Genomic DNA, 15,720 nt, shown 5'->3' on the forward strand with positions numbered 1-15,720 from the left:
AGGCAGAGAGAATTTAACAAGGGTTGTGATCTTGACGTATATTTCAGGGATAACTGATGGGGTGGGATGGCGGAGAATTGGCAAGGGTAGTTTTGATTGTAGGAATCCAAGAATTCTTACAGTGAAAGGTGGATAACTGTTCCTTCCATCCAATCATAAGAACATATAATTATATTTCTTATATTTGCATAAAAGAAACATTGAAAGGACAGCCCAAGCAAATAGAAATTGTTACTTATACAAATGCTTACTAATAGGAGGGTAAGGAGACAGAGATGGAGTCTTTCCAATCCTTCACAAACTTTTCCCAAAAATAGAAAAGGAGGGAACATGTTCCTCTGTCTAGGAGGCCAGCATTACTCTGATATGAAAAACAGAGAGAGATATAATAAGAAAAGAAAGCTACAGAGCTGTATCCCTTATCAGTATAGACACAAGTTTCCTCAAGAAAATACTAGTAACTGAATCTACCAAATATAAAAAGGATTATATACCATGGCCAAATGCGGGTTTATTCAGGAATGCAAGGTTAGTTCAACATATGAACATCAATCAAGGTAATAGATCATATTAAATGAATAAAGGACAGATAACCCACAATCTTCTCAACAGATGCAGAAAAAGCTTTTGAGGATGTGGAGAAATTAAAACTTTCATACATTGTTTGTGGGAATGTAAAATGACGCAGCTGTTTTTAAAAACCGTTTGGTAGTTCTTCAAAATGTTAAGCAAAGAGTTACCATATGACCCAGTAATTCTATACTTAGGAGTAGTCTCAAAAGACTTAGAGACATGTGTCCATATAAAACCTTCTATTGGAGTGTTCACAGCAGCATTATTTATAACAGCCTGAAAGTAAAACAACTCAAATGTCCATCAACTGATGAATGGATAAACAAAATACATCACAGCCATAGAATATTACTGATCCATAAAAAGGAATAAAGTACTGATACATACCATAACATGGGTGAATATTAAAAACATTATGCTAAGTGAAAAAGTGAGACACAAAAGCCACATATTGTATGATTCTATTTATGTAAAATATCAGAAAAGCAAATCCATGGAGGCAGAAAATATATTAGTGGTTTCCAGGAGCTAAAGGTTGTGGAAAATGGGAAGTGAATGCTAATGGTTACAGAACTTCTAAAACAGTGGTGATGGTTTCACACGCAAGTGAATATTTTTTAAACCACTGAATTATACACTTTGAAAGGGTGAGTTGTAGTTCAGATGGTAAAGAATCTGCCTGCACCGCGGAGACTCGAGTTTGATCCTTGGTTCAGGAAGATCCCCTGGAGAAGGGAATGGCTACCCACTCCAGTATTTTTGCCTGGAGAATCCCATGTACAGAGGAGCCTGATGGGCTGCAGTCCATGGGGTCACAAAGAGTCAGACATGACTAAGTGACTAACACTTTTAAGTAAGAATACTAGACAAGAATATGGAGTAAGAGAAATGGAGGGCTTAGCTATACATTAACAGTAGAAAAGAATGAAGGAATGTATAACTCAGAAGTACATTCTATAGAACTTGTTGACTAATTGGATGCGGGAGACAGAAGGAAGAGAAGAAAGTCTAGAATTATTCAGGGGTGCCTTATCACCTTGAATTGCACTGATATACTTATGTATTTCTCAAACTACTCTGCAGCTGCTAAGTCACTTCAGTTGTGTCCGACTCTGTGTGACCCCAGAGACGGCAGCCCACCAGGCTCCCCCGTCCCTGGGATTCTCCAGGCAAGAACACTGGAGTGGGTTGCCATTTCCTTCTCCACAAACTACTCTGGCACCCATTAAAATATGTGTTTCTCAAACTACTCTGGCCAAAAACACAGGGCCTATTCTGGGGAAGGAGAAGTAAAGGACACACTTTAGATAAAAATCAACTGTATGCCCATTTTCATGAGTCTGTTTTATACAGTTGAAGAGTGTTGCACAATTTCCCCAGTGAACTGAGAGGTTACTTTCTGTGTTGGCACAGTGTTGAAAGGCTACTTCTCAATTTGAGGTTTCCCCACTTTAGTCTTTGGGCTTCCCTGGTAGCTCAGATGGTAAAGAATCTGCCTGAAATGCAGGAGACCTGGGTTTGATCCCTGGGTTGGGAAGATCCCCTGGAGGAGGGAATGGCAACCCACTCCAGCATTCTCACCTGGAGAATCCCTCGTACAAAGGAGCAGGCTATAGTCCATGGGGTTGCAAAGAGTTGGACACGACTGAGTAACACACACACACACACACACTTTATAGGCTTGATGGGAGAAGCCACTAACCTTTACTGACTTTATGTTAAGTGCTAAATGTTCTGTTGAGTTTTTCCTGATGTTTTCACATATGAGGTGCTCTCTTCATTTTGCCCTGCATTGAGCCACATGTTTTGAAAATTCTTCTGGACAATAAAAACACTTACTAAAAGCACTTACTAACATAATTGGTTTCACTTTTTGCCTCATCAAAGTTATAATAATGCAACTGTCAGCTGGACTTTCTCATTGGGTGAGCTGTGCCATCACTATCACAATGCTTGTTGCTTTAATTTCAACCTAAAGGAAAGGATCTCGATACTTGGTTAAGCCTGTACATTCTTATTTTAAATCATATCAACTTAGACCTGTAAAATAGCACTAGGTTCCCCAATGACTATTTTCACAGACCCATAAGAATCTAATGTCAGATAGCTGGTAGTCTCCCTGGAAATTGTTAGTCAGGTTCCTCTTGAACTGAGTTGATTTGATTGTTCTCAGGAAGTTTGGCACCCAAACTTAATATTATTGGAGGAATATCTTTGGATCAACTGTTGTGCTAAAATTTCTTTGGCTCACATGTGCTTATGCATATATTTAAGAAAAGAAAGTGTTAGTCCTGCAGTCGTGTCCAACTCTTTGTGACTCCATCAACTGCAGTCCACCAGGCTCCTCTGTCCATGGAATTCTCCAGGTAAGAATTCTGGAGTAGGTTGCCATTTCCTTCTCCAGGGGATTTTCCCTACCCAGGGATCAAACCTGGGCCTCCTGCGCTGCAGGTGGATTCGTTACTATCTGAGCCACGAGGGAAGCCCCATATATATTTTAAAAAACTCACTTATTGCTCATCACCTATGTGTGTTCAAGATGCTGCAGTGTGTATTTTATACATCCTGAATTTCATCGACCCTACACTATCCTTTAAGTAAGAAAATTGAGGCTTAATAGAATAACACAGATAGCAAAGATAAAGCCTACATTTGAGACAAAATTTGACTGATACTCTTTCTGGCGAGCCACATTTTCTCCCAAGAAGCAGGCCCATACCAGTTGCTGAAAAACCAGCAGGAAGAGAGTGTAACTGATTTCTTTATGAATATGAGTAACTTATTATATATGTGTGTGTGTGTGTGTAAGTGTATTTGTTTATCTGGCTGTGTTGGGTTTTAGTTGCAACCTGCAAACTCTTGGTTGTGGCTCTAGTTCCCAGAGCAAGGATTGAATCTGGGGCCCCTGCATTTCGAGCTCTTAGCCATTGGATCACCAGGAAAGTCCCTATATGTATATTTAAATACATACAATCATTGCCCTTCATGCATGTGCTCCCTGTTAAAGAGCATACACTGGAAACATGGTCACATAAATATCAAGGAAATATACCAGCAGTGCACTAAAGTGAAGATCTAGAAATCACTAGATCTGCCTTGGATCCAGATCATCCTTTTGGCCCTGGTGCCCGTGAACCATTTCAGTAAGATTCCTGTTTCTATCATGGCTGTGTGTATCCCCACCACATACCCCAGTTCCTTCAACCAAATGAATGAACAAACAACCGTGGCACTGGTGATAAAGAACTTGCCTACCAATGCAGGAGACTTAAGAGACACGGCTTCAGTCTCTGGGTCAAGAAAGATCCCCTGAATGAGGGTGTGGCAACCCACTTCTGTGTTCTTCCCTGAAGAATCCCATGGACAAAGGAACTGGCGGGCTATGGTCCACGGGGATGCAAAGAGTTGGACACAACTGAAGTGACTTAGCATGCATGCATGATGAAAAAGTAATAGAAGCTAACAAAATAAAATGAAATAATTTAAAATTTCTTTTGTGAATAGGTAATGCATTCATCAACATATTAAAAATATATACTAATGTAAGGTATAAAGCCTTAGTCCCATCTCTTTTTCAGTGTAACCTGTTTCCATCTTTTTACTTTGTGGATGAAAAACGTTGCCTGCCGTATCAGTAAAACAAGATTCTGCAGCGAGAGGCCAGCAGCCCCTGCAGTCACCCCCAGCTGTGTACCCTGAGGGATTCAGGATGGAGAAAAGCAAGATACAGGCTCTAGATAGCTAGGTGTATATCAAAGGAATGATTTCAGTGAGCCCAGACTCTTGAATCTTCCCATACACAGAACAGTGCTAAATTCAATAACTTGAGATGTCTGGTTTTCTTTAACAGTAATCTTTTGATGTTCTAGCTACCTGGTTTATGTTGCAGAACTCCTATATATCCTCCCCTACCTCTTTGGAGCAGTTCCTCAGAGCCATCTGAGAGGCTGCCTTCCAGGCTTAAGTCCTTAGAAAATCCTCTGAATAGAACATCATTCTCAAATTTTAGGTTTTGTATTTTTTTTTCAGTTGACAACTCAGTCCCTGTTTCTATGCATCCCCGGTTAGATGATAATTTTTATTAGTTTCTTGTATATCCTTTCAGAGTTTCTTCATGCAAATACAAACATGTATGTAAATATATTCTTTTTTTTAAAGAAAATATATTCTTTTAAAATTAATTAGTTGTTTAAAATGTCTTCTTTTTCTTCTGTTTTATCAAGAAATAATTGATATAAAGCACTATATAAGTTTAGGGCTTCCAGGTGGTAAAGAATGCTCAGTGGTAAAGAATCCGCCTGCCAATGCAAGGAGACACGGGTTCCATCTCTGGGTGGAGAAGATCCCCTGGAGGAGGAAATGGCAATCCACTCCAGTATTCTTGCCTGGAGAATGCCATGGACAGAGGAGCCTGGTGGGCTACAGTCCACGGGGTCGCAAAGAGTTGGACACGACTGAGCGACTGAGTGCACACACACAGTACAGGTTTAAGGAGTATAGCACATGATTTGATTTACATACATCATGAAATGATTATCACAATACATTTAGTGAACATCCCTCATCTCATATAGATAAAAAGTAAAGAAGTAGAAAATATATTTTTTTCCTAGTGGTGAGAACTCTTAGGATTTACTTTCTTAACAACTTTCACATATAGCAAGCAGCAGTGTTGATGATCGAAGGGGGTAACCACCCAAGGTGGATAAAAATCATCTGGGTATGCAGACTAAACTGAAGCACAGTCCACTTCCACAGTGGTGCAGAGCTCTGCTCCTGCCTCTCCCTGAGCACTCAGTGAGCGTCACACACCCAGAGAACAGCATTGCCCTGGGGATGTGCAGAGACCCCCCCTTCCCAATATATTCTTATTCTCCTTCCTCCTTTTCACCCCAAAGTAACTTATTGTTCTGTATTGTTCTTTTTCTTCTTGTGCATTTTGTAGATCTTTCCATATCATTGCATAGGAAACTTCTTTAATAGCTGCAAAATATTTCATTTAATATGTATGCTACGAGATATTTAACAAATCCACTGCTGATGAACATTTGGCTTGTTTCTAATATTTTGTATACTAGCTTACGTTTATTTGGACTCAGTTTACTATATTCCAGATGCAGTGCTGATTGCTTTACTTGGATTCATTTAATATAGCAACCCTTTGAGTTAGATGATATTGTTTCCACTTTTTGGATAAGGAAGCAAGAGGATCAAGGAGGCTAAACAACTTGCTCAAGATTTGAACATAGACCGTCAGCACATACTTGTAGTGCTGCTGCTGAGTCACTTCAGTCGTGTCCGACTCTGTGCGACCCCATAGACGGCAGCCCACCAAGCTCCCCCGTCCCTGGGATTCTCCAGGCAAGAACACTGGAGTGGGTTGCCATTTCCTTCTCCAATGCATGAAAGTGAAAAGTGAAAGTGAAGACGCTCAGTCGTGTTCGATTCTTAGCGACCCCATGGACTGCAGCCCACCAGGCTCCTCCATCCATGGGATTTTCCAGGCAAGAGTACTGGAGTGGGGTGCCATTGCCTTCTCCGATACTTGTACTAGTGAAACAGAAATTAGTACCTTTTATTGCTTTCAGGAAAATTCCTACTTTTTGAGTCTCTAGTTATATGTTTATAACTGTTTTCCATTGGTTTCTAAGATTTTACTGCAAACATTTGAAAAATTTGTACAATTCAGGATTTTATTCCTTTTCATCACTCATCCTTTTATTCTTTCTTAATCTGTGGAGTATGTAATGATAACTCTGATATAAAATTATATCTTTTTAAAGACTGTTTAAAGACCGTTTAAAGGACTTGCCTGATGGTCCAGTGGTTAAGACTCCATGCTTCCAATGTTTGATCCCTGGTCAGGGAACTAGATCCCACATCCAGCAGGCCACAACTAAGACTCATTCTATCCAGATAAATGAATAAATATTAAAAAAATAAAGACAGTTTAAGGAAGTAATGTTTAAAATTATGGGATAGACTGACATTTTCTGAAAGTGATTGACTTTCACTTTAGGGCATAATATGCTGAACTCTTGGTCTGAAAAAAAAAATCACCTTTTTTACTTGGGCACCACAAGTTTAAAGTGAAGATCAGAAAATGGCCTTGCCTTTGATATTCACCCTTCCTCTGCAGGATTTTACATAGTAGAGCCATGGAAATCTTTTTCTTTTCTTTAAAAAAATTTTTTTTTGAAATTACTTTTATTGTTAAATGAAACGCATGTACAGAAAATCAACATATGACATAATACATTTTATGAGTTGTTACCCTATAACCTCCATCCAGGCAAAAAAACTCAGTCATCCAGTAGCCACTCCCTGTGTCCATCTCAGTCTTACCCGCCTCATCCTCCAATGCTACCTCCAACTGATTTCATGACAATCTCACCCGCATTTCTCTATAGCTTTATCACTTAAAGGGCATCCCTGGACGTTATGATTTAGTCTCATTCTTCCTGCATTGTACGATTAACAATCTATTAAAGGCCCTGGGTGTTTTTTTTTTTTTTTAATTAATTAATTTTTTTATTGAAGGATAATTGCTTTACAGAATTTTGCTGTTTTCTGTCAAACCTCAACATGATTGAAACTCCCTCCCATCTCCCTTCTCTAGGTTGATATAACTTAGGTTGACATACCTCCCTAGGTTGATACAGTGGTTGTATGGCTCAGGAAACTCAAACAATCTCTGGGTCCTGGGTGTTTGACTTGTAGTTTTTCCTAGTCTGCATGTTGCTGTTTGCATATTGCGGTGCTGTTTTGCCTGCTTCTCTGTCCTCAGAGCTTTCTGCAAACTCATTGAGAGGCTTGATCAGATTCAGGTTTGGTCCCTCCGGCAGGAACGTGGATGGTGGTGGTATGTTCCTTCATTCAGAGGCACCTCATGCCTAATTTGTCATTCGTGATATTAGCATCTGTTGATTAGCTGTTGATCATGGAGATCTTTGCATTTCATATCATCTTTCTTAGCGCTGTTTGATTTAATTCAAATTTAAACCGAATGAAATGTTTTTTAGACTTACAGGCTCCTGCCACTTACTGCAGAGAACTGAAAACCCCAGGTGACTACTAGAAGTCAGAGAAATACAGGTCCTCTTCTAAATTCAGCAAGCGCTGAAAACCGTCGTGACAAAATGTCTTATCACCTCCTGCAGTCATTGGGACCACCAGAGCAAAGATGTGTCCAGGGCTGTAGGGTCAGAACCTCTCTTCCAAAAGGGAGGTGTGAAGCCCTGTTCATACTCTTAATCTACTTAAACCTTAACATCCTTATGAAGGATTTGATACCAACAGAGGATATTTTCTAGCGACCTCACTTTTATGAACAAATCACAGTATCTAGGTGTAAGGATAAAGCATTTAACAGTAAATATTTTGCTGAAATCCTCCTCTAGCTAGGGCATTGACCAGCAATCATTTTCCATTCTCAAAGTATTCACATAGTGAAACTGTAATGGAAAAAGAGATTTTATTAGGCTTTATTAGATTTTATTAGGCTCCTATTAGGAGTACTTATTAGGTTTCACAAGCCCTTGACCTAGAGCCTAAGAAGATTCAGTTTCTCTTTCCCTGTGAATGGTTTAACTCCCAAGCCAAATGCTATTGTTCGATTCCAGGGACTGGAGCATGCTTGCCACTAGGGGGTGCTGTTGCTTCTTTATGCCCACTTCTGGCAGTTTCCATTCTGACCTTATCAGGCTTAACCAGAAGAAAAGGAGGCTTTTTTCTTCCCCAGTGAGTTTGTTCCCCAGAGTAAGTGGAATCTGTTGGAACAATTTAGAACAAAACAAAATGGCTAGTAAATGAAACACGCTTGTTAAAATGTTTTCCAGTTATCTCTCTGAGATGGAGCAGAACCGCTTCTTGATATCATCAATGGTCTAATAATTGTTTCATGAGGGTTTGGGGATAGTAACAGATTTTAAAGTGCCACCTCAGAAACTGGGGGCTAGTGGGGAACAGAACACAAGCTAACTCTTGTGTCTGGCAGGAGAAGAGGAGAGAAGTCTGCAAGTGTGGCTTTCAGTCTCTTCCACAGACTGGCAAAAATCTGCTTTCCCTTCTATCAATTCAGTGTTGGCTCAGACACAATTTTGCCAAAGCCTGTCACATTTACCAGCTTTGAGCATTGTTAGAAATACATGTTCTGTGGTCACATGAATTTGGGAAATTCTAGTTTGAAAAAGTTTTACTTGGTGTCAGACTTTCAGAACACTTAATTGACATTGCCCTGTGCCTGGCACTTATGAATCTAGGGCTGAGCATTCGCTAGGGGTAGACACTAACAGTGGTTCTCAGTAGAGGGTCGTGGTTTTGCCTCCTGGGGACATCTGACACTGTCTAGAGACATTTTTGATTGTCATAAATGGGGAAGGGTGTTATGGCCACTGAGTGGGAAGAGACCAGGTTAGCTGTTGTCTTCCAATGCACAAGACAGATCCCTCACCTCCCTCCACCAACAAAGAATGATCAAGCTCCAAAGGTTAGCAATTTAGAGATTGAGAAGCCATGCTCCATAATAGACACGTGAGTGACAAGTTGTGTTAGTCGTGTCTGACTCTGTGTGACTCTATGGACTGCAGACTGCCAGGCTCCTCTGCCCATGAAATTCTTCAGGCAAGAATACTGGAGTGGGTTGCCATTCCCTACTCCAGGCGATCTTCCCCACCCAGGGATGGAACCCATGTCTCTTACATCTAACTTGCATTGGCAGGTGGTTTCTTTACCACTAGCGCCACCCGGGAAGCCCATAATATACACGGCTTGTTACATTCAGCTGCAAAATTACTTTTTCTGAATGTGTTTTGTAGCACTAGAGTGGAAAATGTGTGGGGAAACTCTGCCTTCAGTTTATCCACAATGTTTACATTATGTTTTAATTGCTGGGCGGTGTGGTCTTCCCTTAATATTCCCTCTCTTTCGCCTCCATATGGCATTTATCTTCATTGGCTGTCCTGGCCTTGAAATCTCCCTCAGCTGGCTTGACAATGAATTGTTTGGTTTTCCTTCTCCTTCTGTAACCTCGCTCCCTCCATTTTTGGCTTTTCCCCTCTTCCTGCTCCAGAATAGGGGCATTTCTTGTGCTTTTAGACTTCATTGTGATGAGCATCCTATGACTTTAGTTATGTACCCTCTGCCAAGATACTTTTTTCCCCGAAGACATCTACATTTCCAGTTCTGTGTTGGATACTTTCTCCAAAATAAAAAATGTCCCTTTTCTAAAACCACTGTTTTCTCTTCAGTTTCCTATTTCCTTCCTTCATTAATTTGTTCTTAAATTCTTCCAATTTTCTCAGTCAATCAGACACGAGATTACTTTCAATCACTAAACCCTATGAAACCTCTGATCCTTTGTCTTTCTCTTCTCAAAAGAGGCCTCGATTACCCCTTGTCTGATTACTGAAATAAATTCCAAATCACACTTTCTGATTCCCCTCCTTATCCTTTCCATTTAGCCTGCACACTACCAGTGTTTAAATCATCCTAAAACATCACTTTGATTCTTTCCTTAAAACTTGCAAAGGGTGAGTTCCCATTATCCTTTGAATAAAGTCCACACAGCTTTTGCTGGTAATCAAATCTCCCACAGTGTGGCTTCCACCTATACTTGAAAATTTTGTTCCAATGGCTCTCCATTGAAATTCTAGAAAGAAAACCACTGTTCATAAGACAGCAAAGCTGTGGAAATGGGTGAGTGCAAAGCCCTTGGTGAAAGGAAGTTTTTGTAAAGTTTTTAGATTTAATTTCTGCAATACGGTCTCTGGAAGCTGAACAATGCAAATTCTAAATTATTGCAGTTGCATTTGTATTTATGACTCATCCTCTGTACTAAGGATATGCTATGAAGATAAAGAAGGATGTTTTCAAGGCTTCCATCTGTCAAAGCCCCCAGCCTATCATATTATGCACCCTTTGTAAATATTTGTTGAATTTAGAATAAACAAATGAATGAATGCATGAGCGAATGAATGGAAACACTACTTTGGCAGGTGCTGTTGATATTCTGCAAATACCAGAAAGTACTGAAAATACCTAAAACTTTTTACTTGAAGTCTTTTTTTTTTTTTTTCCTGGCTATAGATGTATGTTCAACCTACACTTAGTTCAAACTGGAAGTGTCAGAGATTCAGTGAGTCCAGGAGCCACCCTTAACCATTGATGAACAGGGTGTTGGTACATATAGCCTAACCCCTTCGTTGGAATAACTGAAATGTGCTCTTCAGTGTTTCCCAGATTTCCTCACTGGAACTGAGCTGTAACTGTCTCAGGATCTTGCATGCTGGGCTTCCCAGTTGGCACTAGTGATAAAGAACCCGCCTGCCAATGCGGGAGACAGAAGAGATGTGGATTCAATCCCTGGGGAGGGAAGACCCCTGCATGGCAACCCACTCCAGTACACGTGCCTGGAGAATCCCATGGACAGAGGAACTTTGTGGCTATAGTTCATAGGGTCACACAGAGTTGGACATGACTGACGTGACTTAGCACATACATGCATCTTGCATGCTAAAATACCTTTTATTGACTTCCTTTCCTTCTCAGTCTCACTTCCTCATCCTTCAGCAGTGCTTTCTAGGATCGCTTCATTTCATAAAACAAAACAACTCCCCCAAACACAACAAAACCCCCAAAGCAGAAAAACCCCCAAGTCCCTTGCAATTGAATTCTTGTCTCAGAATCTGCTTCTGGGGAAACTCAAACTAAGATAGCCACTGAACTTGGAAATGCACACTGCGTGCTTAAGGAGAGTCTACAACATTTGGAATTCGTGCACTTGGAGCTGAATTAAAAAAAGATCTTTCAGGAATCAGCATCCGGTTCTCAGTGGCAAAAATTTGTTTCCACACAAATCACTAATGGCTTGAACAAAAGATGGGAAAGTTTTGTCCCTGGAAGATCACCATTAATTTATAAAGGGAGAGTGTGTGTGGGGGGGTCATTCTTTATTATTCAGACATTTTAGATATAAAAAGAAAAAATATTAAAACTGGAAAATAGTCACTAATGGAATGTTTAGTTATAAAATTACTCTAAATTCAATTTTCCTTTCCCACTTCATGCTTATGTCTCTCCTCCCCATAATGTCCTAACAGCAAGTATCAGAATATTTGGCCAAATCATGCAAATAAAACTGTAGTTCAACTTCAATAGAAAATCTGAAATCTTGCAAAAGTGCAGCCTTTTGTGAAATCTGTGAAAATGATGTTGGAGAACTGCTCGAATCAATGCAAAGCCATGGAAAGTGAGGATCTGGCACAATAAGACAAGGCAGCTGAAGAAGACAAAGTAGACATAAATGATGATTGTGACAAGAACTTTCCAAAGGAGTGATCTGAATATCATAGGGTTAAGGGAGATTCTTGGGGGTAATTAGTGATGCCTTTAAATATGTTTGCAAAACACAATGCTCTTTTTGATCATTCTTCACATGAAGAAATGTATATTATATTGTGTTAGGCCACACACACACACATGATTCAATTCCAGAATTTCCATTTCCATTTTGAGTGACAGAATGGCATGTAAGTTTTTTCTTCCACAGCGCCTAATCTCAAAGTCTGCTGTATAACCCCCTTTTAGAGAATCATGAACACATCTGCTTTGTGTGATAAATTGAAACAGGAAGGACGCTTATGCTCGTCTCACACAGAGTCTCCTTTGGTTGAAAACCACTTAAACATTTAAGTGAGAATATTTTCTGCTTTTCTTGATTTACAGATGTTTCCTCAGAGCTATGCTTCCAAACAGTCCCAGCTGACTGTAGCTAAGGCCTGTGCAAATTGATAAGATGCATCTGGTTTCAAGACACAGACTAAGTACAGGGCAGGTTCTCAGTGTCCCCAGAGAACCCAGCTGGGGTCGGAGCAAAGTCTCGGAACTGCTTGCTCTATATATGAATGCCAAGTGAATCCCCAGCAGGGAGAGACAGGCGGGGAGTAGACTGCTGGCCTCTTCCCTCTGTTGAAAATTCACTGGGCACTGGAGGAGGACATTTTCCTTCTCTCTGCTGCCCTGAATGTTTTCCCAAACATGAAGGTAAGATAATAACTTCATTACTTTTGTGAACAGAGCTAACTCTAAAGGGAGTAAGGTTTACTTAGGTAACAAATAAATTTAAAAAAAAAAAAAGAAAATACATGGGAAAATAGAAAAGAGAAAGTTCTGAGGGTGACTTATAAGAAATCCTTAATTAAATATATTTAACAATTCAGCTGAAGTGAATTTCTTTTTCTTTTCTTGTAGTTTATTTTATTGGTTTAGAGGTCTGGGAATCAGAGATTGGAAGCAGTGTTTATGAAAGTCCCAAGAAAGCTGTTAAGAAATACAATAACACAACTGTTATTTCTTAGGGAAAAATTCTCTCCAATGTATTTTGTTTGTTTGATTTGGAGTCATGCAATGAATCCCTGTGATTTGACTTATAACTCCAGGAGATGGTGATGGACAGGGAGGCCTGGCGTGCTGCGATTCATGGGGTTGCAAAGAGTCAGACACGACTGAGCAACTGAACTGAACTGAACAGCTTTATAGAAGAGTGAATTTGGAAATTTGGAACTTTAGAATTTGGAATCTGGATGAAAGGATCAGAATTGTAAAAGCAGAAGATACAGATAAATGGAATGAAGCTAAAGAGTTACCAAAAACACATATTGGCCTAATGCAAATGGCTGAATGTTAAGAAAAAAAAAATTTAGGACCAAAGATAGATATAACTATCATAAACTATATTTCTGGGATGTAAACATAAGCTGAACCTACTACTGCAATTTTATTATTGCAAAGTTTTGTATTTAAACTTTTAAAATTTTACATTCTAATGCTGGAGCAGTAATTTCTCAGCCCTGTCAGCTGCTAGATTGCTTTTGCTGTCACTATGCTGCCTAACTACAATACTGAATCTGTGCTCACTTTCCAGGGGGATTGAGGAGGATGGAAACATGGGTCTTGAGTATTTATGTGCAAAATTGCATTTAATTAAGTCATTGAAAATTAAACACAAATCACAAAGTTGATTTGTCTAATGTTAGAATGCCAAGTAACCATACAAAGTTAGAATTATGATATAATCTAATCTCTATCAGTCTGTTTTGTACTTTTATTTAAAAATTTAGAACATTTGATAACTTAGAACAGGATGCCTTTCCTAGAGTCATCTAGCTAGTATACTTTCTCCTAATATTTGTATTAACTATCAGTCAATTTCCTTATTTATTTTATGATGAGACATCTTAATAATTGTTTTGTATTTAAAGATGGGTTCATAGTCATTGATTATTATGATATTTTTCTACCGGGTTAATATATTTACTTTTATCTTTCAGTTCATTGATAAAATATCAACAAATAAATGATTTCTTTGTGAACTGCATTCAGAGTTCTCACCTATATTTGAGAGTAGAGACTCATATTTTTACAGTAAATCTGAAGGGTATGCTTTTGTGATACACTATGGTTTCCAAGTCTGGCCTTTAAGAAGGACTATTCTTTTGTCTTTTCCCCAATTCATGTGAACTGAATTCAGAGAGGTGGTCCCAGGTGGTACTCTTTGTATCCCTTGGATAGGATGTAATTGGTTCTGAAGTGTTTCAGGACTTTAGAGCAAAAAGGGCTTCGCTTTGATCTAACTGTGGTCCAGACCTTCACTCTCTCATCCCTGGACTGAGATGAACCTGGGGTTTGTAAACCTGAAGCATGATTCTCACGCGGCTGGGATGAAGTCAAGCACAATGACGTCTCAGATGATGGTCTCTCTGCTTCCTCGCCACACCCAGAGCTGACCTGACGTCATCACCCATCTTATACCAATTATACTGTGATGGCCTTTGTGTCTTTTAAAAATGTCCCTTGCCAGATTATAGCACTACCATCTTGGTAATTAAGTTCAAAAAGAAGATAATATCTATTATTTCTCCACTTGGAGATAGCCACTGTTAACATTTTAATCTATTTCTTTTCAGACTTTAAAATGAATATGTATAAGATCTATTTTATGACATTTTTATCAATATAGATCTGAATCTTTTTACTCATTATATCATAAGCATGTTCTTCTGTCATTGATAAAGCTATAACATGCTTCGAATGGCTACTAAGTACTCAATCATATTATTATGTCATTTTGCATTTTTTTATTGCTAGTGTTACAAATTGATGTTAATTTCTAACAAAGATGAAATAAGATTTATTTAAGAATCTACCCCCTTCTTCTTCTATATGGTACCCTATGTTCTAAATTTACTGATCAACATATTAATTAGGGTATGCTAAGAAATTAGATTGAATTTTTCCATAGTTTTTTCCTCTGGGATTTGGACATTTGGAACCCAGTGCATGCTACAGAAATTAGTGTTTTATTTTTACGCTAAATGGGCTCATGGTTCGACAGACAAATGTAAAAGGCCAGATGTGGAGAAATTAGAAGCATAGAGACAGTGGTGTAGCTGGAAAATGTTAGAGGAAGGAAGCAGACCTAATGCTTATTCAGTCATAAAGAAGAAGAGAAGAGAATTCTGGGAAATGTGGCCCCAGCTTAGCTACATTACACACTGCCAAGATACCGTATCTTTTTTTTTCAAATTTTATTTATTTATTTATGGCTGTGCTGGGTCTTCGGTGTTGTGTGAGGGCTTTCTCTAATTGTGGTGCACCAGCTTAACTGCCCATTAGCATGTGGGATCCTTCCCAGAGCAGGGATCGAACTCATGTCCCCTGCTTTGGCAGGCGGATTCTTAACCACTGGACCGCCAGGGAAGTCCTCTATCTTTTCAACTAAGGAATTCTTTTATAGAGTTAACTCAGATGTATGTCTATTTCTGTTATTAATTTGTTTATTAATTTGTAATTGTTTTGTCATTTGATGAGATACTCTTTCCAAAGGCAAGGAATGATAACTGCTTCATTTTCAGGTACCCAGCTAGCCAATTTTCAAGAAATTCTTTTGGATAAAGATTCAGCTTGTATAACTCATGAACTAGTGATAAGCAGATCTTCATGGGTTATAATATGTATATGAGGAAATGAGTTTCCCTGGTGGTTCAGTTGGTAAAGAATCTGTCTTCAATGTGGGAGAACTGGGTTTGATCCCTGGGCTGGGAAGATCCCCCGGAGGAGGGCATGGCAACCCACTCCAGTATTCTTGCC

General features: G+C 39.2%; 1 protein-coding gene across 1 annotated transcript in view; it reads left to right on the top strand.

Moving 5' to 3' along the window:
- Nucleotides 1–12,496: 12,496 nt before the first annotated feature.
- The window catches only part of C7 (complement C7), a 57,139-nt gene continuing 53,915 nt past the window's right edge, over nt 12,497–15,720 (top strand). Inside the window, exon 1 of the mRNA XM_086361569.1 lies at nt 12,497–12,615. Within this exon, the coding sequence (XP_086217695.1) occupies nt 12,610–12,615 (6 nt within the window). The 5' untranslated portion in view covers nt 12,497–12,609. The remainder of the gene's footprint in view (nt 12,616–15,720) is intronic.

This window comes from Bos grunniens, chromosome 20 (genome assembly GCF_055505025.1).
Source record: "Bos grunniens cultivar Pamir isolate PY7600 chromosome 20, Bosgru_T2T1.0, whole genome shotgun sequence".
Lineage (NCBI taxonomy): Eukaryota > Metazoa > Chordata > Mammalia > Artiodactyla > Bovidae > Bos > Bos grunniens.